This window comes from Narcine bancroftii, chromosome 4 (genome assembly GCF_036971445.1).
Source record: "Narcine bancroftii isolate sNarBan1 chromosome 4, sNarBan1.hap1, whole genome shotgun sequence".
NCBI classification, from domain to species: Eukaryota; Metazoa; Chordata; class Chondrichthyes; order Torpediniformes; family Narcinidae; genus Narcine; species Narcine bancroftii.
In genome coordinates, this window is record NC_091472.1 from 64,194,369 (window position 1) to 64,219,271 (window position 24,903).

General features: G+C 39.8%; 1 protein-coding gene across 8 annotated transcripts in view; it reads left to right on the forward strand.

Annotated features, from left to right (window-relative positions):
* LOC138760632 (echinoderm microtubule-associated protein-like 6) overlaps positions 1 to 24,903 on the forward strand; it is a 371,242-nt gene that overhangs the window by 73,762 nt on the left and 272,577 nt on the right. For 7 of the 8 annotated variants that reach the window (XR_011355764.1, XR_011355765.1, XM_069931442.1 and 4 more), the window contains exons 4-6: positions 963 to 1,031; positions 11,837 to 12,022; positions 20,700 to 20,835. Coding sequence is in view for 6 of the 8 variants with exons in the window: in XM_069931442.1 (XP_069787543.1) it covers positions 963 to 1,031; positions 11,837 to 12,022; positions 20,700 to 20,835 (391 nt within the window). In the remaining 2 variants the exon portion in view is untranslated. The remainder of the gene's footprint in view (positions 1 to 962; positions 1,032 to 11,836; positions 12,023 to 20,699; positions 20,836 to 24,903) is intronic. The other variant, XM_069931441.1, reaches the window with a different exon arrangement.

The window sequence follows — 24,903 nt, forward strand, 5'->3', positions numbered from 1 at the left end:
CCAGCTGTTCTATTTCCCGATTGTAGTCCTTCTTCATCTTAATTACATAACTTATTATCTGCGCTCTGATGAAGGTTTTCATTGCATCCCATAATATGAATTTATCTTTCACTGATTCTGTATTTATTTCAAAGTACATTTTAATTTGGCACTCAATAAATTCTCTAAAATCCTGTCTTTTAAGTAGCATGGAGTTTAATCTCCATCTATACGTTCTTGGTGGGATGTCCTCCAGCTCTATTGCTAATAACAGGGGTGAGTGATCTGATAACAATCTAGCTTTATATTCCATTTTCCTAACTCTCCCTTGGATGTGGGCTGACAACAGGAACAAGTCAATCCTTGAGTATGTTTTATGTCTACTCGAATAATATGAATATTCCTTCTCCTTTGGATGTTGTCTCTTCCATATATCCAAAAGTTGCCTTTCCTGCATTGATTTAACCATAAATTTGGCTACTTTGTGTTGACTAATAATTGAAACATCATTTAAAAGGCTGGAATATCTGGCAGTCTGGAACTACCAATGTCCCAAGTGGCTGGGTTAATATTTTTATTATAAATAAAAAGTACCACAACAAAATCAATACACGGATACCTCAGTGCTGAAACTCTGACTCACAGGCATGAGTCTTACTGCTGGGACAAAATACATTACACAATTTGAGTTACAGAGCTTTTGCTAGATAACAGGTCAGCATGAACCTGTGCAAGATTTTGTTCTTTGGAACCTCCATTTTGTACTTCAATCATTTTTCTTTGTGTCTTTTTTCTTTCCTTGTCTTGAACTTCTGTCACTCTTCCTCCTCTATTGTATTTGGTTTGTTTCATCCTCCCTCAGCTGGCTTTGTTTTGGCCCCTCCATCTCTCCTCAATTTTCATTATGAACATGGTTCTGGATTGATATATGCAGATGGCTTATACATAACCTTTAGATGATAATATATTTTATCTCTTGGCAGATTTTTGATGTTGCTTGGGATCCACATCAACCAAACAGGCTTGTTAGCTGTGGAGTGAAACATATTAAGGTAAATAAAATAATTTATTTTGTACTTCCAGTGTATAAAAAAAAAACTGATTTTTTTTAAAAGCTGCCTTTATGAAATTACAGTAATTAGTTTCTATTGCCTTAGATGTTTTAAAACTGTAATGCTAATAGTATGGCCTGACAGAAGCAGATAATTGACATGTTCAAATGTGAAAAGTTCATATTTAAAAAGTCATCCAATAATTTGAAAAGCTGAAGAATATAACATGAAAAATGAATGAGAAAATAGACTAAATGGACTGTTAGTCATTGAAATTTTCAGCTGAAAATGCCAATTCATTTAATCAAACATTTTATTTTCAAACTTTTTTCTCCACCCTCCACGGTTAATTGCATTCATTTAAATTGATTTATAATGAACTGCTGTTAAACTTTACTTCACATGGTTTTTACTGAGTCTGCTTTCAGATTTTAAAATCTGATAGTGCAAATGGATTATAAAATAGCTTTCAAGATGAGATATTTTGTTGAAGTATCCACCTTATGTTGTATCTGTGTTGTCCATTGGTGGAACCATCAAATAAATTGTTCCACCTTGGTGCGAAGATTGTATATTGTGCTTGCAACCATGCATGCCTAATATTTTGTATCTTTTTTGTTCCTTTTATTACTGTACCTGGGCCCCTCTGTGGTCCAGGTTTGGCTTCCAGACCTTTACAAAAGTGTCATATTTGCTCTTTAAGTTATGTGATTTTTTTTTTCCATGGGTATACAGGTGTTTGTTTCTGCAGACCATCATGCTATAAGTTGAGGGGAGTTGGACTTCCAAGTGATTGCAATAAATTTTTTTACTACTGCGCCAGTGCTATTTTTATAAAATGAAATTTGATATTTGGTCAATTTGTCACTTATTTCCATTAAATTACCTAATAGGAATAGCTCCAGGTCACCCATGAAGGCCACTTCTGTATCCTGGTTAACTTTTCTGCAAATTCTTGCTAAAATGGCCTCACTCTTATACACGACCACAAAGCATATAAAAAAAGTTCCTTAGTCCCACATCTGAAACACATCTCTGAAATTTCAGCTTTTGATCTGTTTAACTTTTGTGGGGTAAGATATAATTGGTGTTTGAAAAAAAATATACTGAACCAATCCATATCTTGCATTTATAGTTAACATCATGCTGTCCTTAAACCAATCTGACCAGCTTCTTTCTGAAATCACCATACCCAAGTCCAACTCCCATCTTTCTCTTGACCTCTGTAACCCTGGATTTGCACTTTCACTCTGGAGTGCAAAATACATTTTTGTTATAAATTTAGGTGTATTCCCCATCCAAACCATTTGTTCAGTTTCACTAATTTCAGGTGGGGTCAACATTGGTTCCCATCTTTCTCTTAAGAACGATCTAAGCTGGAAAAAAACAGAAGAAGGTCCCATTGACCACTTTTTATTTGACTTTTACTTGTTTAAAGGACATGAATTCCTTCTGTTTAAAAGTCATTAATATATCTACCTTTGAAATACCACAAATTTAATATTTTATTGCCCATTTAATAGGCAATAACACATTTTTACACAATGGTGCTTTTATTGATATCCCTACTTTTTTTCCTATACATTCATTAATCTCTTGCCATATTTTAATCATATGTATTAGAATGGGGTTATCCGTCTTTTTCTTTAATGATTTGAAACTCCATTTATAGATAAAGTCCTTTGCTTCCCCCCTCCTCCATTGAGTACATACCCATTTGAACCCAAGACAGGGGTTGTCTTCAGTGAAGAAGGCTGCGAGAAATCTAGCCTGTGCTTCTAGGTAATATTTTTTTAAATCTGGAAGTCTAAATCCTCCTAACCTATAGTCCCATGTCATTTTTTCCAATGAAATTTTTGGTACCTTATTATTCCATATGAACTGTCTAATATGGTTGTTTAGTAGCTTGAAGATTTTAAGTAATGAAATAGGTAGCGATTGAAGTCTTGGCATCACTTTAATTTTGACGCCGTTAACCCTTCCCATCAAAGTAATTGGTAAGTCTCTCCATTTCTGTAGGTGTCCTATCTTTCCAAGAAGAGGAACAGAATTCAATTTGTACAGATTTTTCAACTTACTGTCAATTACTATTTCAAGATATTTTATTCCATCCCTCTTCCATTTAAATTTAATTCCTTTTTGGTATCTTTGATATTCAAATTTGTTAATGGCATTATACAGTTTTATCCATATTTATTTTGTTGCCTGATATTCTTCCATATTTTTCCTGTGTTACTTGTAATTTTTGGGTCAGATACAGCAATGAGCTCTCTGAACCCTTCTCCATTAACAATGGCGTGAAGCAAGGCTGTGTTCTCGCACCAACCCTCTTTTCAATCTTCTTCAGCATGATGCTGAACCAAGCCATGAAAGACCCCAACAATGAAGACGCTGTTTACATCCGGTACCGCACGGATGGCAGTCTCTTCAATCTGAGGCGCCTGCAAGCTCACACCAAGACACAAGAGAAACTTGTCCGTGAACTACTCTTTGCAGACGATGCCGCTTTAGTTGCCCATTCAGAGCCAGCTCTTCAGCGCTTGACGTCCTGCTTTGCGGAAACTGCCAAAATGTTTGGCCTGGAAGTCAGCCTGAAGAAAACTGAGGTCCTCCATCAGCCAGCTCCCCACCATGACTACCAGCCCCCCCACATCTCCATAGGGCACACAAAACTCAAAACGGTCAACCAGTTTACCTATCTCGGCTGCACCATTTCATCAGATGCAAGGATCGACAATGAGATAGACAACAGACTCGCCAAGGCAAATAGTGCCTTTGGAAGACTACACAAAAGAGTCTGGAAAAACAACCAACTGAAAAACCTCACAAAGATAAGCGTATACAGAGCCGTTGTCATACCCACACTCCTGTTCGGCTCTGAATCATGGGTCCTCTACCGGCACCACCTACGGCTCCTAGAACGCTTCCACCAGCGTTGTCTCCGCTCCATCCTCAACATCCATTGGAGCGCTTTCATCCCTAACGTCGAAGTACTCGAGATGGCAGAGGTCGACAGCATCGAGTCCACGCTGCTGAAGATCCAGCTGCGCTGGATGGGTCACGTCTCCAGAATGGAGGACCATCGCCTTCCCAAGATCGTGCTATATGGCGAGCTCTCCACTGGCCACCGTGACAGAGGTGCACCAAAGAAAAGGTACAAGGACTGCCTAAAGAAATCTCTTGGTGCCTGCCACATTGACCACCGCCAGTGGGCTGATAACGCCTCAAACTGTGCATCTTGGCGCCTCACAGTTTGGCGGGCAGCAACCTCCTTTGAAGAAGACCACAGAGCCCACCTCATTGACAAAAGGCAAAGGAGGAAAAACCCAACACCCAACCCCAACCAACCAATTTTCCCCTGCAACCGCTGCAACGTGTCTGCCTGTCCCGCATCGGACTTGTCAGCCACAAACGAGCCTGCAGCTGACGTGGACTTTTTACCCCCTCCATAAATCTTCGTCCGCGAAGCCAAGCCAAAGAAAGAAAAAAGATGGTTCTGATACAACAATAGCACATCATTGGTGAATAGACTGATTTTGTGCTCTTCTCGCCCAACTTTGAAACCCTTTATATACGGATCTCTTATTATTATCTCTGCCAGCAGTTCAATCGCTAAAATAAAAAGTACTGGGGACAGGGGCCATCCCTGTCTACTCGATCTACTCAAGGGGAACACTGCTGACATCTGATTATTATTATTTTAGCTTATAGTTCATGGTATAAAGGTTTAATCAATTTATAAATGTTTTGCCTATACCAAATTTTTCCAGTGTTTTAAATAAAAAGGGCCATTCCAAATGGTTGAATGCTTTTTCTGCATCTAGGGAGACTTTAATACTTGGATTTCATTCAGATTTAGCCATGTGTATTATATTAAATAATCTTCCTAGACTATTTGAGGAATGTCTTCCTTTACCAAATCCTGCTTGGTCTGTATGTATCCGTTTTGGCAAGTATTGTCCTAACCTATTGGCTAATGCTTTCGCTAGTATCTTCTAATCAGCATTTAACAGGGATATTTGTCTGTATGATGAAATTTTTTTGTTGTTTCCTATTCTTTTTTGGTAACACTAATAATCACAGTTGAGAAAGATTCTGGGAGGGTTTGCTTTCACAGCTTGGTCCAGGACATCCATTAAAAAGGGCATTAATAATTCTTTGAATTGTCTATAAAACTCGAGTGTAAATCCATCCTTTTCCTGATGATTTATCAGCCTTTTCAATTTTTCCCTTGTGAAGGGAGTATCTAATTCTATCCTTTATTGGAAGTTCAACATTCATCAAAAATTCTTACATTTTGTTCTCAGCTTCTTGCAATTCTAATTTGTATACTTTTGCGTAATATTGTCGAAAAGTGTCATTAATTTATTAATTAATGTATATATTAGAGTGTCTGTTTCTGTTTATATAGCATTTATTATTCTTCATGGCTCCTCTGTTTTAATCTGCCAACCTATAACTTTGTATGCCCATTCACCCAACTCGTATTGTTACTTAGTTTTCAATATAGCTTTTTCTGTCATATGTTTGTATATTATATCTTAGTTTTTTATTCTCTAGTAATCTGTACTTGTAGTCTTGTTATTTGATTTTTTTTCTAATTCTATAATATCCTTCTCCAAACTGTTTACTTCTGCCATATGTTCCCTCTTAAGATACTTTATATAGGATATAATTTGTCCCCTAAAGTATGCTTTAAGCGTGTCCCATATCAGAAAACTTGCAAGTATATGGCAGAATTATTCACAAAACATTTCTCTCTGCCTCTTTATAAATTTGCAGAATTCTGTTCTTTTGAGCAATGTAGTATTGAGATGCCATCTGTATATATTCTCTTGCTTTTGCATTGTTGCTGTAGTTAATATTAATGGAGAATAGTCTGACAGAAGCCTCGCTGGATATTCTATTTTCATCACTCTAGTTTTTAACTGAACAGACATTAAAAATAAGTCAATCCTTGTATGTGAATTGTGCATCCTTGAGTAAAAGGAGTAGTCTTTTTTGTGGGATTTAATTGCCTCCATACATTAATAAGATTTAGATCTCTCATATATGAAATTGTGGTTTTTGCTACTTTTGCCTTTGTTATTGTTCTTGCCAATTTATCAAGAATTGGGTCCAAGCAGAAATTAAAGTCTCCACAAACTAATATATTTTGTCTTCCCTCTACTGTCCTTCCTAAAGGTTTCATCATCATAATTTGGGGCATAAATATTCATAAATGTCCATGCTTTTCCATAATTTTTACAGTGTGGCATTACATACCTTCCAGCTTGATCAATCATGGTATCTTCATTTAACACTGGTGTATTTTTATTAGTTAGAATTGCCACCCCTCTTACCTTTGATCCAAAGGAAGATGATATTATTTGTCCCATCCATCTTTTTTAATTTATCATGTCCCAATTTGGTAAGATGTGTTTCCTGCAAAAAAGATTATATCCACTTTTAATTTCTTTAAGTATGCCAAGACCCACTTCCTCTTCACTTCTCCATTTATCCTGTTAATATTAAGACTAATAAACTTTAGTGTTATATCCATATCATTTCTCACATAACAATAATATCTTCCCAATTTTCTAAATACTGTCTCACATCTCCCTATTAAAGGAAATTTCCAACACGTACATTTCCCCTTTAAGAAACACTTCCATAGCTCTGACGGTGACATTGACAATAGTACTTGGAAGCCCACAAAAAAAGCCTGCAGATTCTTCTTCTTCTGAAGAAACCCTCCCTTTGGCGCCATCTTTTAAAATTGCACCTCTCCCGGCACCATCTCCCCCCGCCCCCCAACCCATTGAAGTTCCCACCTTGCTGCTTTCTTTACCACCTTTCTGCCTTTTCAGAGCTCTCCATATAATCCAATGGTTTTTTTTTTCTTTTAACAGTGAGACAAGATGGCTCAGTACTATTAGTATAAATAAAAAGATACATCTTTCAGTTTTGATTTCAGATGGCGACTTTAATCTTTTCATAGCTTCCTTAAAAATTCTTCCACTGATTCTTTCTTCTTGAAAATTCTTCTCTTACCTTCTGAGATATCCACCCTCAGCTTTCTGGATAAATCATTAAATATTTAAAGTTTTTAGATCGCAGATGTCTCTTTACCTCATCAAATTCCTTTCTTTGTTTGACCAAGGCAAGGCTGAAGTCCTGGAAAAACATTACTTTTGCATTGTCCACCACTAATGGGCCATTATTATTTTTTCAATATTCATATGCTGTTCCCAAGATTGCATTTCTTTCCCAGTAACTTCTGCTCGTGGTTGCTGATTGCTGGTTCTTGAGGGTCCGAGGGTCCAGTGACCCCTTTCAATTTGCAACTTTGCATTTAACTTGTTTTGTCCCAGCATTTGTGGGATCCATGTTTCAAAGAATATCATCACGTCTTTTCCCAACATTCCTTCTCTCTGCCCAATGATTCTTACATTGTTACATCTGCTAAAATTTTCCATATGGTCAATCTTGTCTATCAGTCCTTTCTTTTGTGTCCCACATTTTTGCTTTTTCTTCTAGTGCCTTCAGCCTGTCTTTTGTTTTGTCCAGTTCAGCCTCTGAATGAGTCATTTGTTCACTTAAGTCTTCCACAACTTCTTTAATTTCCATGACCTTCTCTGATATATGTCTCATCGCTGATTCCATACTCGTAAAATGATTGCATAAAATTTCCAATATGTTCAGAATGGAGGTTATATATCTTGGGCCAACTCCCCAGCTCTGCTGGGTCAGCTGGTCCCAAAGCCCCTGCCAAGACACTCCTCAACGGGCTTTCACTCGATGTTCCTGGCTGAGCTATTACTCCTGTTTTTTTTCTCGGTTGCCTCGGTCTTTTAGCATACATTTTATCCATTTTTGACAATAAAATTTTGTTTTTTGAACTTTTAAACCATCTATTCAATACTTTTTGTGGAGGGCTCTTTCAAAACACCTGCTCAGCTCATTAGCATGGCTACCCCCCCCCTCCCCCCACCCCAGCACTACTTCCTGATTTATTTTCTAACTTACTTGGATAGCCCATATTACCATTTTGGAAGGTTCTACTTAGTACAAATTTAACCTTGTGAGTTAAGGCATACAGAACTCATCTGCTAATTTAGCAGATTCTTGCCAAGTTTCTACTTCCTTTTCATCAAAATATGCTTTTATGTCATTAGGATGTTATGGAGTCCAGAGGACCCCAAACACCAGCAGCAATAGATATGCACCACAACACAGGGTTACTTAAACAAAAGTAGTTTTTAATTATAATTGAACAAGAAAACAGAATTGAACTTTAACTTATTACTTAACCTACCTAACTACTTAATCTGCCAACAGGTGTGTGTAATGTATATTTAAGATTAGAAAAGTTATTTGGATCACAGTCCAATCTCACTGGTTGCAGGCAATTCTTGTACTGTGCACAGAAGTTAGCATTAACAAAGTTCACCAGTCTTTGGTGCTTAACAGGCAAATGGTTACCATTCAGGAGGGTTCTTGCTGGTTTTCAGAGAGAGATTCCTTTTCCAGGACATCCGCAACTGATTCCTTCTCAATCAGTCTTGCTGACGAAATTTTCCCCCTCCAGATGATCCTCTTTCTTTCAGGTCACCTTTCAGATTGCCAGTCTTCTCCGTTGACCAGGCAGCCTTCCAAAGTTTGCCAGCTTGTCCTTCAGGAACTGATTTCTGTGTCCTCTCTGAGAGCAAAACTGTTCTCCTCTGCCTGCAAAGATCACATGCTCTCCCAGGAAAGCTGCTGTTGATACTTTGTTGCCTCCTGCAAAAAAACATTCTGCAAAAGCCCTGCAAATATTGTTTTTTAAAATGTGTGTGTGCAAGCTGCTCTAGCAGTACCTCCCAAACCACTTCTAAATACCCTGTCACAAGGAACATATATTTACATTTTCCTCAACTAACACCAGCTCTCTCAGTCTGTTATAATCATCAATTTTTTAAAAAATGTCCACCATCAGTTTAAGCCCACACTTATGACATATGCAAAATCCATCCATAAATCAATTACCAATTTTCTCAAATCCCTAAATTTTTTGCCTACAAGCTTCTGGAACCAATTCATAAACTTTAAGCACATCATGCTTTACAATCTCATAATTAGCCTGTTCAATTGTAAGGGCAGAGTAAGCCTGCTGAGCCTTCCCTTTAATTACACTTTATAACATGAGGGACCAATAATCTTTTGCCCACTTTAAACTCTCAGCAATTTTCTTGATGCGCTGGAAAAATTTGTCAATCTCAGCCTTATCAAATGGAGGAAGTAAACTCCCTAATGGTCACAAAACTCTCACCTCAAACTGCCTTTGCTTTTTTGCTTCTTTTGCCTCAAATTTACATTTTTCTAACTCAATCTTTTCCACTGGTAACTGCTGCTCAAGGGATTTGCAAGAAATTTTTCTAATTTCCCCACTTCAAACTTCTGGTCTGATGTTTTGCCACATTGATATAGCCAAAATAGCACTCTCAATCATACTCCTGTAAATTGATGTCAAGATTGGGGTAGAAGCCTTGCCCTCCTCAACATCCTTAAGAACTGTAGGTGTTTCTGCATCCTCCAGACTAATGAGGAGATGTTGTGGGTCCAGAAAAGGTTGTCCTCTATATACACACCAAGGAACTTTGTGCTTTCCACGATGGAGCTATTAATGTGTAGTTGAGAGTGACTTTCATCATCCTGAAATCCACAGTCATCTCCTTTGTCTTGTCCACATTGAGACTCGAGTTGTATTCACACTGATTGGCAAGCCTCCCATATCTGTAACAGACTCATCATTGTTGCCAATGAAGCCAACTTCTGTGGTCTCATCTGCAAATGTGATGCTTCAGTTCAAACTGAGTCTGGCAGTGAAGTTATGAGTCAGCTGCATGAACTGTATCAGACTGAGCAGTCAACCTTGAGACGCACCAGTGCTCAACATGATGGGAGTAGACATTTTGCTGCCAATCTCGTCTGACTGGCCTTTTGATCAGGATACATTTGTAGAGAGGGATATTGAGTTTCAGCGAGGACAGTTTATCCATCAGTCTGAGGTATGATTGAGTTAAATGTTGAGCTGAAGTCTTAACATTGAGAACATCTATTCTTGCCTCTCTTCTGATTCTTATGAGATTTTGGAGCCAGTTTGTTCTGATGGAATCTGAACTAAGCATCAATGAAGAGATTAATTTTCATTACATTTAATTTTTAAGTACCCAAACTAACTCCTTTCACCTTGCTTGCAATAAGCCAGTGCTATCAATTAGCCAATTTGGATGAATACTTTGCACTTCGCTCATATTGAAACTCTTAATGGTGGAAGTGGTAATTAGATGCATGTTATCAGCTGTTCACTGCTGAGCTCATCCAGCTATTTCAATTTGTGATGGTGGAAACCTTGTAATGTCATCTTCAACATGTTTGACTGAAGACATTTGCAACTCCCAGCTTTATCTCTAACATTACTGCAGCTCTGAATGACAGCCTTCCCCTCCATATTACCAGCCAATAAATTGATCCTTTGAAAATTTGACCTGCTTAAACATTATGTTTAAATTGATTTTGTCACATTATACCTGATACAGTGAGAAAGGTTCTTCTGCGAACTAATTAACAGCTCAACACTAAAAGTGTAAGGTAGAAGAACAAGAGCACAATTACAGAGTTTTGAGTTGCAAGCATTGAATATATTGCGATCTCCTAGTCTCTGGAATAAGAGATGCATTCTGACTACACAACAGTATAATTTGTGAATAACCTTTTTGTACATTTCTTTATTAGCATTGCAGTACACATTTATATTTGTTAAATAAATTGGTTGGAAATGTATGTGGAATCTCTCCATTTTATTCTTGAGCATTTCAAAATATAATTGTTCAAGATTCAAGAATCCTTTATTGTTACATAATAATCCAGAATCTGAGCCACCTAGTTTTTATTTCATTGACTTTGATCTTTTTCTTCCCAAATGATAAAGAAAAACAAAGAATGGAGGCTTCTATTTGGTGTCAATCCTTTGCCATTGATAAATCTTATCATTGAGGTTTCTGCTCTTAAATTAGGTTCTTAGAGGCGTTTTACTTTGAATCTTTGCAGCTTTGTTTAAACTATTTATTTGAAGATGTCTATCAAATGTTTTTGCGAAGTCTGCCTACATGAAGTTTGAAGTTTTTTAATTTCCATCCTGTCAGTCACACAGGAATGAAGAATTGGGCATGCAGACATTTGCATGCAGGATGCATGCTGGCTGCTGTTTCTCCTTATACTGTCATTCAGAATTGTGCTTATCTAATGCCAGTCCAGTGAAACTATCCCTGGGATGAGGAATGCAAATTTTCTGTGATCTTGAATGTCTTCTGGGGGCCCTCTGTTGGTTTGTTCAAATTTGTAATCCCTTCTATTTCAACAAAGTCATTCCAAAACAGAGCGTTACATACACAGTAAAATTAGGATTTCAATATTTGAAAACTGGCATTTTAAAGAAGTTACCAATTTATCCTTTTTTCATAAATTGAGAAATATAATTTCAAAATATTTTCAGGATTTCGAAGACAGTTAATGAAAAATTGTTTAGGCAATAAGATGCGTAGATTTAGAATTATAATGAAAAGAGGAGAGCAGGAGTAATTTTTTGCATGGGATTTTTGAAATTCAAAACTGAAGCAAAGGATGTGAAAGGTATTAGATAAACAGTGGATAAAAGAACATGTAAAGATCAGAAAAAAAAATAATACAGCAGTTGAGGTTAACAGCAAATTATTGTTACCTATATTGTAAAAGCAATTATTTGGTGAAGATGATGATTTTCTTTCTCTTGTTTCTTATTGCAGTTTTGGACATTATGTGGGAATGCATTAACACCCAAAAGGGGGATTTTTGGTAAAACTGGTGATCTTCAGACCATTTTATGTTTAGCCTGTGCTAAAGATGAAACTACATATTCTGGTGCATTGAATGGTGATATTTACGTCTGGAAAGGGCTTAATTTGGTCCGCACAATTCAAGGAGCCCATGGAGTAAGTAAAATATGTGGAGCACATGGTATTCTTCCCTTGGTGTGACATTATGTACTCTATTAATGGATATGGTTGTTCTTTCAATTGTAAAGCTAAAAGCAAGAATGCAAGTTGCATTTTTTTCTGTACACTATAAATGCTTTAGCACATAGAAGGTTAAATAACTGTGCTGACCCCTCTCCTGTATTCCCTTTTCACCTATGACTGCATTCCTGTATATGGTACCAATTCCATAATAGAGTTCGCAGATGACACCACGGTGGTTGGCCTGATCAGAGGGGATGATGAATCAGCCGATAGGGATGAGGTCTAGCACCTGGCTGCTTGGTGTACTGACAACAACTTGGCACTTAACACTCAGAAGTCTGAGATGATTGTGGACTTCAGGCATGCTGGAAGCCATGCTCATGTCCCTATTTACATCTTTGGAGTTGTGGTGGACTGTGAATCAAGCTTCATATTCCTTGGTGTCCATATTTCTGATGATTTCACCTGGTCCCTGAACTCCTCCATCTTGATCAAAAAGGTGTAACAGCGCCTTTATTTCCTGCAGAGCATGAAATATCCTTTGTCCCAGGATATTGATGGATTTTAACCGCTTTACCATTGAGAGCAGACTTACCTATGACATGTCAGTCTGGTATGGCAATTGTCTCGTATCAGACCGTAAAGTACTTCATCGGGTGGTGAAAACTGCCTAAAGGATAAAGGTTCCATTATTGTCACGTAATACTGCATTTAGAATGTAACATCCATGAAATTCTTTAACTTTGGTCTACAGTAAGGCAGACAGAGAGTCACCACTTTGTTCAGCACCCCTCACAATTATTGGTATCCACTTGTTCTTCATTGAGAACATCTATCAGGAACGCTGTCTGGGTAGGGTGAAGAGCATCATCAAGGATGCATCTCACCCTAACTATGGATTTTTTACTCTTATTCCATCCAGTAGGCGCTATAGGAGCCTTCGCTCTCAAACCAACAGAAGGGCTTTTTTTCCCCAAGACTGTGACCCTGCTGAACCTTAAATCACAGTGCTGAGTGATACTGCACTCACATTGAACTGTCAGTACTTTTATAATTGTTTGCTTGCTGAATGTGCTTATAGTTATTTGTATATAAGCACTATTTTTTAACTTGCAGTTGGATGATAATTGTATTTCATTGTGCCAAGAAAAATACAATACAATTGAATCTATACTTCACAAACTTCTGATTCTACTCGTGTGCTTTACAAAATAAACTCTGCAGGACAAGGCTGCTAAGGTTGAATGCAGTGGTAGTCAACATAGTGTAAAATTTGGAATAGGAATAGAGACCTCTTCTAAACAAGGCTCTTCTAACCATTCAATGGCTCATGACATCATCAAGGGGTGATTACCCAACGACTTGAGATTCAGTCCACATTAATCTCAGTCATATTGTAATGGATAAATATTTCGGAGAATTTTGGTAAGATTAGGGGTTATATACATACACACACACACATTTTAGAACAGATCTTATTTGAAAGACTGAAGAATTCATATTCAGTAACATTGCAGGATATCTGGAGAATGTGATGCACATTTCACAAGAAGGTGCTAATTGAACTAATGTCTTAAAATGAATGGACTGGAGACACTCTGGCTATTGAAAGCTCTTTTCAAGAGTTTTGACAGAGTCCACAGAAAGGTCACTCGTGGGTTTTGTTTATCTAAGACAACATCTTGACCAAGAACTCATGTTGTTTGCTGAAGAAGGTGGGGGTTTTACAAGTGAGAGAGTCACATGGGCTTTCTGGCAGTTCAGTTAAAAGACAGAAAGATGGAGAGAAAACAAGCCTTCTTAGCTAGTGTGTGTGACACTGAAAAGAGACTGAACAGTCACGACTGAACCAAGCCAGAAAGAACTGGTTGGAAACAGAAATTTCCAAAGCAGTGGATGGCTGGAAGTGCTATCTGTCTGATGTTTCTCTTTGTATAAGAGGAACAGAATGGAATTCTGTTGTGGTAGCCTGAAGAAAGAGGTTACAATCTGGAAAACCCTGATGGGGCAAGTTTCATCAGCGAAACCTTGAGGTGACTCCGTTGTGGAAATCCTGGAACAACAAATCTCTCTCTGCAAATCCTACAAGAACCTTTCTGAGTGGTAAACATTTACCTTTTGAGCACCAAAGCCTGGTGAACTTTATACATGTTAAATTTTGTACACAGTATAAGAATTGCCTGCATCCAGAAAACTTGGAAGAAGGAGAAGTGAGATTGAACTGTGAACCAAAGAACTTTTCTTAAATTTACACACACATTACATATACATGCGATTAGAATTAGAAAGGGGTTAATTTGGGTTAGTTAAGTATAGAGATAAGTTAAAGTTTGATTCTGTTTTCATGTTTAAAGTTGATTAAAAATAACTTTTTTTTAAAAACTACTTGTCTTGGTGAATGTCTATTGCTGCTGGGTTTTGGGGTCCTTTGGGCTCGTAACAATATCTTCTAGGTTTGATTGAGGTCCAGGTCCAAATGTGCTGCGCGAGAATGCATGTGTCTGTGACTATAAAACAGATTCAGTACTGGTTGGTGCTATTCTAGCAGCATAAGGCTGGTTGAGGCAATCTTCACTTGCAACAATGGGGTTCAGTACGTGACCAGATCTGTGCCAGTATATCTTTGTGGTACAGTACTAACTCTACCAACACATCCCCTTAAAATTTGTTTAGGTCTATAACCCTTTGTGCCATGATAAATTCAAGAAGTTCCTTCTTAAATTATGAGACAATACAATTCAGGCAATATGTTCCATATTCCAGCCACCCTTCAGTTTAAATTCTATACAGAATATTTTGGAGGATTAAGAACCAAGAAGGGGAATTCTTGATCTCCTCTGAATCTCTTACCTTCCCAACAAGCACATTAAGGTATCTTGATCTAAACAATCCCACCATTGTGAAAAATATTTTTTTACTATCTATCATAGCCTATGGGCAACATGGTTAGCATAGTGATTAACACAATGCTATTATAGCTCCAGCAATACTAGTTCAAACTCAGCACTGACTTTAAGGTGTTTGTAATCTCCGTGACCTGCGTGTGTTTTCTTTGGGTCCTCCAGTCTCCTCCCACCCTCCAAAACATATAGGGTTAGGTTAATCAGCTGTAATTGGGCGGCACAGGTTTCATGGGGTGGAAAGATTTTTTTTTAACCGCGCTGTATCACTAAAATTAAAATAAAGGTGTCTAACTCCCTCATAATTTTATACAAATGTATCAGGTCACGCCTCATCTCCAAGACTAGCAAACCCAACCAACTTAATCTCTCTTTTATAAATGATGAATCTTCTCTGCACCTAATTCAATGCAACCACATCCTTGCATTTGTGTGGTGATAAGAAATGTATGCAATTCACGAGCTGTGGCCTAAAAGGTTGTAACATGACATCCCAGCTCCTGTATTCTTTGTAATGGCCGACATAGGCAAGCATCATTTATACCTTCTTCACCATATTCACCTCTGCTGCTAATTTCTAAGAACATACCACAAAGTCCCACTGTTCATCAAAACTCCTTTGGGACCTTGCATTCACTGTGTATATCTTATCCTTCTTTACCTTTCTGAATATGGATTACTTTACACTTGCCATTGTTCTTTCCATCTTTCTAGATTATCTATATTCTGCAGTAGCCTTGTAGAATGTTCTTTGCTATTTGCTAATGACACCAATTGTTATATTATTTGAAAATTTACTTATCTCTTACATTTTTAACTAGGTCATTCATGCATATCACAAAAATTGAAGGTTTCAATGTTTTAAATCACTGTTTACAGCCTTCCAATCAGAAAAGCAACCTTCAACCACCATCCTGTGCCTTCTACTACTGACCCAATTTCGGATCCAATTTGCCGGACTGCCATAGATGGCATGGGGTCCAATCAATATGGACCAGGCCACCATGTTGGATCTTGTCAAAGACCTTACTAAAGTCCATGTGCACAACATCTACCACACTCCACTCATCACTATGATTTGTTGTCTCCTGAAAAAAATTGATCATATTTGTGAAGCAGATTTTTCCAGAAACAAGCTCAATCTGACTATCCTTAATCCATCCATATCTTTCCAAGTGAAGGTAAAATCCTACCCGATGGATACATCCTCACCCCTCAATAGCTTACATATAAATGATATAGGTTAATTGGCCTTTAGTTACCAGACTTATCTTTGCTGCCCTCCTTGAATAAAGGAACAACATTTGTTATCTTTTAGTTAACCTTAATGAACAGAAATTCAAAATCTTCATGTGGGTCCTACCTCATCTTTTGCTTCTCAAGGAAGCTGAGATGCATCTTAGGCTCTCGGCACTTTTTTATCTTTATGCTTTGCAAGACATCTCGTACTTCTTCAGTATTAATGTTTTCTAGAACAGCAATGTCCATCTCCCTAAACTCCCAGTGTTCATCTCTTTGTGAATACAGGTAAATACTCACTTTGGACTTTTACATACCCTGGCTCAGTTGCTTTGGACGCAGTGGGTAGGGATTTGGACATTTTCTTTATCTACCTGGATGACATTCTGGTCGCCAGCCGCAGCCACGAAGAGCACAAGGCCCATCTCCGTACCCTGTTCGCCCGGCTGGCAGCGTTTGGCCTCACGGTCAACAAGGCCAAATGCCAGTTTGGGAAACAAACATTGCAGTTCCTGGGGCACACCATCTCAGCATCTGGGGCAGCTCCATTACCAGAGAAAGTGGCAGCCGTCCAGCATTTCCTCAAATCCTCCACCCTACAAGATATGTGGGGATGGTAAATTTCTACCATAGATTCATCCTCAGCACCGTCCGCACCATGTGCCCTCTGTTCACGGCAAAAGAGAAGACCCTAGCCTGGTCAGATGAGGCGAACGAGGCCTTCACAGTGACAAAACAGGATGTTGCTGGAGCGACGTTATTGGTACACCCGCGCCCAGAAGCACACACGGTTCTTTTGATCGATGCTTCAGCTTTGGTATTCGGGAGAGTATTGGAACAGTGGCTGGACAGCCAATGGCACCCGCTGGCCTTTTTCAGTAAGCAGTTGCGGTTGCCAGAACTTAAATACAGCACGTTCGACCGGGAGCTCCTGGCGCTGTACCTGGCCACCCGCCACTTTCATTATTTCTTGGAGGGCAGAACTTTCACAGTCTTCACTGATCACAAGTCCCCCACCCAAGCAAAGGCTATAGCCAAGGACCCATGGTCCACCAGGCAGCAGTGGCACCTTTCCTATGTATCCGAATATACCATGGACATCCGGCACAGGGTGGGCAAAGACAATGTGGTTGCGGACGTGGTCTCCCACCTGGCCATCAACACGTTAGCTCCTGGCCTCGACTTCATGCAACTGGTGCAGGCCCAACAGCACGACACTGAAATACAAGCCCTCCTGACCGCCATCTTGGGTCTGCACCTAGAGGATATCCGGCTACCCAACTCTCCTCAGGTACTGCTCTGCAGCACTTCCACTGGCCCACCGTGCCCAGAAATTCTGCAGGAGTGGATGATGATGGTCGTCAGCTCAATCCACAATCTTGCTCATCCTTCAATAAAGGCAACCGTGAGGATGGTGGTGCAAAGATTCGTCTGGCATGGGCTCAAAAAAGAGGTGGCGGAGTTGGCCTGGAACTGCACCAGATGCCAGGGTTCTAATATTCACAGGCACACGCAGGCCCCTATCCATCATTTTGATTCAGCAACGCAGAGGTTCCAGCACATCCACGTGGATGTCGTGGGCCCCTTGCCGGTGTTCAAGGAGTCACGCTACCTTTTTACAATAGTGAACAGAGCAACGAGATGGCTGGAAGCTATCCCGGTCCGTGAGGCATCAGCGGAGACGTGTGCCAGAGCCCTGGTCAGCCAGTGGATCGCTCATTTGAGTGTGCTGGCGCACATCACGAGCGACAGAGGTGCCCAATTTACCTCCGCACTATGGATTCAGCTAGCGAAGCTTTTGGGGGTAACACTCCACCACACCACTGCCTACCACCCACAGTCTAACGGGTTGGTGGAGAGGTTCCACCGACACTTAAAGTATGCTCTGATGACAAGACTTTCCAGCCCGGACTGGGCAGACGAGTTACCCTGGGTTCTCCTTGGGATCAGAACGGCACCCAAGGAAGACCTGTAAGCCTTGTTGGCGGAGATGGTATACGGCGCACCACTCTCCCTACCAGGCGAATTTTTCGGCCCGGAGGCCGATGCAATGCCCAAAGAAGTGGACCTCCGCAAAAGACTGGCCAACCTAACTCCGCCACCCCCATCGCACCACAGCATCCGACCATCCCATAGACCCAAGGAATTGGATGCAGCGCGGTTTGTATTTGTCCAGAGAGGACCACATATGGCCCCGTTGCAGTGCCCATACGAAGGGCTGTACAAGGTTCTCCAGCAGTTGGGTGGTTCTTTCACCTTGGATGTGGGGGGGAAGGAGGAACTTTTTACTGTGGACCGCCTAAAAGCCGCACATTTGGATTTATCCCAGCTGGTGCAGACGGCTGTGCCCAAGCACCGGGGCCGGCCGCCAAAGCGGTGGGACACGTAGTCGATTCTGGTGGGGGTGGGTTGTGAGGCGGCGCACATTCTCAAGGTGAACCGGTTCTTCCTGACTCCAGCCTCCATTTCAGCGCATGCCCTGGGCAGCGATTATGACGTATAAAGGGAGCCCACGCTGAATTTGAATAAATAGTCATTAACGACCCTTGGTGTGGTGACTATGATTTCTCCAGCTACGCAGAGCACCACAAATTCATCTCTAATCTTCTCTGCCAAAAACACTTAATGGTCTCATTTTTCCCTTCTAGTTTTCTTGGAAAAAAAAGTTGTCCTTCACTGATTCTCCTGTTTTGAGCTGTCATATGCTTCCTCTATTTGTCCCCCTTTAACCTTTGAACATCCCTTATCATCCACAAATTCCTCATCTTGCCATTCTTAGCTTTAGCAGTTATGTTGGCCTTGAATTCTCACACTCTTAAAATACCCCACCTGTTGAATGTTGTTTTACCAACCAACAGCTCCTAATCACTATCTCCAGGTCTTGTATCCTTGAAATTGATCTTGCCCTGGTTTAGAACTGTGACTTGCAAAACACTCTTATCTTTCAATTGCTGCCAAGAAGCTTACAGAATTGAAATCATTCTTCCCAAAATGTTTCCTCACTACCCTTTCACATGCTGACGATACTCCGATTATGTTTTAGAGGGATACAGGCTCAAACCGTCATTAATGTACTTTATAAATTCCTCCATATTAAACTAATTTGCACCAAGGCTCTCCCAGTCAATATTGGGAAAGTTAAAATCCCCCCCATAACTATAGTTCTATTTCCCTTGTTTGTCTATTCCCTCACATCCATTGATTAATGGGAGGCCTGAAATAGACCTCTTTTTCATTGTATAATATTGGTGTACAAGTGTGTTGCAGGAATGGAGTCATGTTTGGTGCAATGTTGAAACAGGCATTTTGGATGAAGTGAGAAGACCAGCAAGTGGATATAAACCAGATAAGTGAGGTAGTAGCTAAAATGCAAGTTAGGGAGCTTTAAGGAAGAAGTAAATGGTGCTGCAAGAGAATTGTGAGGAAGGAGGAAAAACTTTGATAGTTGTATTTTAAGCATACATACTGTTTAAAATGTTTATCATGGACTGCTCCTGGAAGTGCTTTGGTTGAAAAATCTAACCCTCAATGCAATTTAAAAAAACGTAGACCATTGTTCTGAATTCTAGAGTACTGCAAGAACATTTCCTCAATCCCTCCCCAGGAAGGGGATTAATTCCAGGAACCAATTGTTGATGTTTCTCTGCATAGTTTCCAAGCTTGCAAGCAGTTTTGAAGTCAGAATGCATGTGTCCTATTTCCTTGACAGCATAAATGCCCTGTGTTCAGTTTGATGGGACCACATCACAATTTAAGATGAGGTAGAGGGGAATATGAATGGAATCAAGATATGCTGTTGATGGAAGAATATGTTCACCATCTTGTTCAGCTGTGTATTGGCTTAGTTCAAGGGAGGTGTATAACTGAATTCAGAAATTATTTTGCTGCAGGTGTGAACAGTTTCACTTTTTCAGGAGTTTGCTCGTCTTTATTTTTAACCTATTTATTTCCAGACATTGGTTTCTTGGTTCCTTTTCTGTATTTTCCATTCTAATTTATTTTGCATTCCAGGTTTAACTTTATTTTTATCATAATTTCTCACTTTGGGGTAGAATTTGTTTTTACATTTTCCCAATAAAGCTAAAATTCATTTCAAGCTCTGTAATTTTCTACTCTTTTAAAATTCTGAGCTCTTTGTTTTCTTGATATTTCACAATCACTTCATTTTGAAATGTTCATAAAACATTAGATGTGGAATTTTAATGTTCCAGCTGCAAAGTAGTGATAAAATAATAATCTGACCTGGTACAATAAATTGTTGTAAATGATTTTAAAATGGTTGAGTTCTAAGTGTGGCTTTGTGAAGTAGTATGTGTATTAAAGTTTGTAGAGCAATTCAGTGATCCAGGAACTCTGGGCGGCTAAGGATCAGATTGTTTCTATTTTGTGTTTGTGCCCCCAGTACAAGTTCATGTTGTGCACGATAAATTAATTTATATTTTGTGTTCCAAATATGGTTCCATGACATTGCATTTAAATTGTTCGCAATTTTTTTTCCCCTGTCTTGGCAGGCAGGAATATTTAGTATGTATGCCTGTGAAGAAGGTTATGCTACTGGTGGGAGAGATGGCTGCATCCGACTATGGGACACTGACTTTAAACCAATCACAAAAATTGATATGCGAGAGACTGAACAAGGATATAAAGGTATAAAACTTTCATTTTGTGCCTGCATGGTGATCTTGCGCTTTAGCATACAGCTTCAAATGTACATCAAATATTTCTTAATTGGTGCCCATCAGGATAAAGAATGAAATGCATAGGCAATAGCACTCAAGTTAAGATAAGCACTTCGCCCATGCCTAGACATGTAGCAGACTGACTGGGAGAAGTAGATAATATTTGATAAGAAGAGTGTAACCATGACTAACAGTTTAAATTTAGGACTCTTTAGCAATTTTCCCTCATCCCAGATATTCTTGAGAATTAAACAGTTTATTTTTAATTTAAAGTTTATCAATTTGCATCTAAAAGTACCTTTGGCAAAATACGAGAATGATACGAATTTTCTTCGGAGACAAGAGTTTGATTCATAGTTTACTGAAGGAATTCCAGATATTTTGGTTTACTGATGGATAGGATTAGTGAGGTGGAAATTAGGATTAGATTGAATGCGTTATGGCCCACAGAGAGAGAGCCAAAGGAGTGAATGGCTTGGGGCTGGGGGTAGATTTTTGGATAGTGAGAAATCAAGATTTTTGGCAGGGTGGATAAATTTATAAAAGAAATGAATTTGAGGCATCAGGTGATGAGAACTCATTATACCAATGTGGACAAGCTAAGGCCTTCAAATTTACTTAAATGACAGGCAGACTAATGTTCGTCTTTTCTCAGGCCAATGACATTAACATCAAAGCCCTCATTGCAATAGGTCAGCTATGTTAAAAAAAAACAACAAAATGATGGAGGAACACAGCTGGTCTTTTCAGTGTTCAGTGAAGACAAAGATAGATTACTGATGTTTTGGGCCTGAGCTCTTATTCAAGGAATAAGCATAATGAGCCAGAAGCAGGAAATCTCAGTAAGTCTCAGAATTCAGACAATGCTGGCTGGGGAGGGAATCCAGATCAATAAAAGGTGTTAATTGGATATGTTAAAGGATGAGGTAAGAATTTATCATGTTTGTGTGATGTTACGAGCCCAGAGAACCCCAAAACCCAGCAGCAACAGATATTCAGCAAGACAAATGGTTACTTAAACAAAAGTTGCTTTTAATTATCTTTAAACATGACAACAGAATCACACTTTAACTTATCACTATTGACTTAACTAACCTAACTTAAACCCCTTCTAATTCTAAGTGCACATGTATGTAATATGTGAGTAAGTTTAGAAAAGTTCTTTAATCCACAGTCCAATCTCACTTCTCATTCCTCCAAGTTCACTGGTTGCAGGCAATTCTTATACTGTGCACAGAATTTAACATTTATAAAGTTCACCAGGCTTCGATGCTTGAAAGGTAAATGGTTATCGCTCAGGAAGGTTCTTGTCAGTTTTCAGAGAGAGATTTAGCAATCTTTAGTCAATTCAGCTTACTAAGCACTATCTCTCTAGCAATCCTGACTGTACTTACTGACCGTCTGGAGACCTCTGACTATCAAGTATATTGCTATTGTCCTCCTCCGTGAAGTCTGATGCAAAATACTCATTTAGTTCCTCTGCTGTCTCTTTGTTACCCAGCATCATTTTCAATCAGACCTATATCTACCCATCTCTCTCTTTTTCTCTTTATATTTAAAAAAAACTCTTAGTATCTTTTTGTATGTTACTTGCAAACTTCCTTTCATAATTCATCTCTTCTTTCCAATGACTTTCTTTGTCTCTTTCTGAAAGTTTTTAATAGTTTCACAGTCCTGTTTTTCCACTAATTTTTACTTCCTTGTATGCCCTCCCTTTTGCTTTTATTTTAGCCTTAACCTCTCTTGTTTGCCACATTTGTGCCATTTTTCCATTCATAATTTTCTTTTTTCTTGGAATAATCTATCCTTCACTTTCTTTATTCTTGTAGAAATATCATCCAATTCTGTTAAGCTGTCCCTCCATCTTGCTTACTTTTCCAGTCAAGTTGGGCCAGTTCCTCTCTCATACCACTGTAATTTCCCTTGTACCACTAAAATGTTTACACACCTGATATCAGCTTTTCCTTTTCAAATTTGAAACTGAACTCAATCATATTATGATCACTATTTTCTAAGAGTTCCATTACCTTTAATTCCATCATCACTACAGGTTCATTACAAATCACCCAATCCAAAACTGCCGATCCCCTGGTGAGCTTTATTGACAAGCTGTTCCAAAAAGTCATCCTGTAAGCGTTCTACTAACTCTTTTCTCCTGAGTTCTAGTACCTTCTTGACTTTCCTAATCCCCTTTCATGTTAAGGTTCCCCCATAATGACTGATATTTTTCTTTTGACACGTTTTTTCTATTTCCTGCAGTAGCATCCCGGCTGCTGTTTGCGGGCCTGTATATAATTGCAAATAGGGTCCTTTTACGCTTACCGTTTCTTAACTCAACCCATAAGGATTCTACCATTTCTGACCCTATGTCCCTTCTTTCTCATGATTTTAATATCATTGCTTACCATCACAGCCATGCCACACCCTCTACCTAGATGCCTATCTTTCCTATATACTGTGTACCCTTGGACGTTCAGCTCCCAATCATATCCATCATTAAGCCATGACTCGGTGATGGCCACAATGTCATATCTTTTAATCTGTAGCTGCAAAACAAAGTCATCTATTTTATTCCTAATGCTCTGTGCATTTTAGTGCAATACACTTAGACCAGTATCTGTTACCGATTTTGCTGTATTTCTATTGTACTGCAAATTACCTGCCTTTTCACCTGCCTGAGGTGTTGTTCCTCCAATTTGCGGGTGCATGAGACCATGGATGGGTATGTCAGCAAGGGAATAGATGGGTAATTGAAATGAGTGACCACTGGGAGATCCATGCTATTGCGGCAGACAGACCTGAGGTGCTCAACAAAGCGATCTCCCAGTCTGCGTCCCGTCTCTCAGATGTAGAGGAGACCACAACGGGAGAACTGGATGAAGTAGATGGCCCCTGCAGATTCACAAGTGAAATCTTGCTTCACTTGGAAGGACTGTTCAGGCCCTAAATGGTGGTGAGGGAGGAGGAGGTGTCCCTAAACCCATCAGCCCACAGAACCAGGCTTTACATGCAAGATTCAGTCTCAGCCCCGGTGACTTACAGGATCAAGCCTCCAACATGAACTTACACCCTGAACTCAGTGACCTATAGAACCGAGCTTTGGACTCTGGTTTCTAACTTGGACCCTGCGACCTACAGGACCAAGCCTCTATTGTGAACTCTCACCTTGGCTCTGGGAGCTCATGGGCCTTTCTCTCTCCACACTCTGACATTTCCAACCCTCCCCTCCCTCCCTTGGATGTTTCCCACCCTCCACCCCATTGAACCTCCCCCAATCCCTGCCTGGTCCTCAGCTTCCCTTCCGACCTGTCCCTCTTGAATATTTTGTCCTCAGTAGAGACTTATCTTTGTCCCCTTTGCCCACTCCTCAACAAGTTCTGCGCACGCCATGATGCTGAACTCTTCTTCCATCGGCTCCGTCTCCATGCCTACTTCTACAAGTACGATTCTTCACCCCCCCCACTCCCCACCCCCCCCTCCAACTAAATCCCTTCTCCCACTTTAAACATTCTTCCTCTTCCTGGACACCTCATTCTGGACTTCTGCCTGCTCTAGACTTTTATATTTCCAACTGCTGCCTTGACGTTAACTGTATTGACTTCACTACTGCCTTTACTCATTCCAATCTTACCCCCTCTGAATGCCTGGCTCTCCACTCTCTCCACACCAATCCAAACCTCACCATCAAAAGTGCAGACAAGAGTGGTGCTGTTGTAGTCTGGTGCACTAACTTTTCTCTGGCTGAAGCCAGTTGACAACTCTCAGACACCTCTTACTTACCCCTCCCACAGGACCCCACCAGACTCATCAAACCACTGTTTCACGCACCATCTCTGAACTCTTCACTTCCAGTCATCTCCCTTGTACAGCTTCCATCCTTATTGTTTCCCAACCCACACCACCCATTTCTACCTCTTACCCAAGATCCACAAACTGAATTGTCCCAGCAGAGCCATCATGTCCGTGCGCTCCTGTGCCACTGAATTGATCTCAACTTGCCTCTATTCTGTTTCCGCCCCCCCACCCCCCCGGTCCA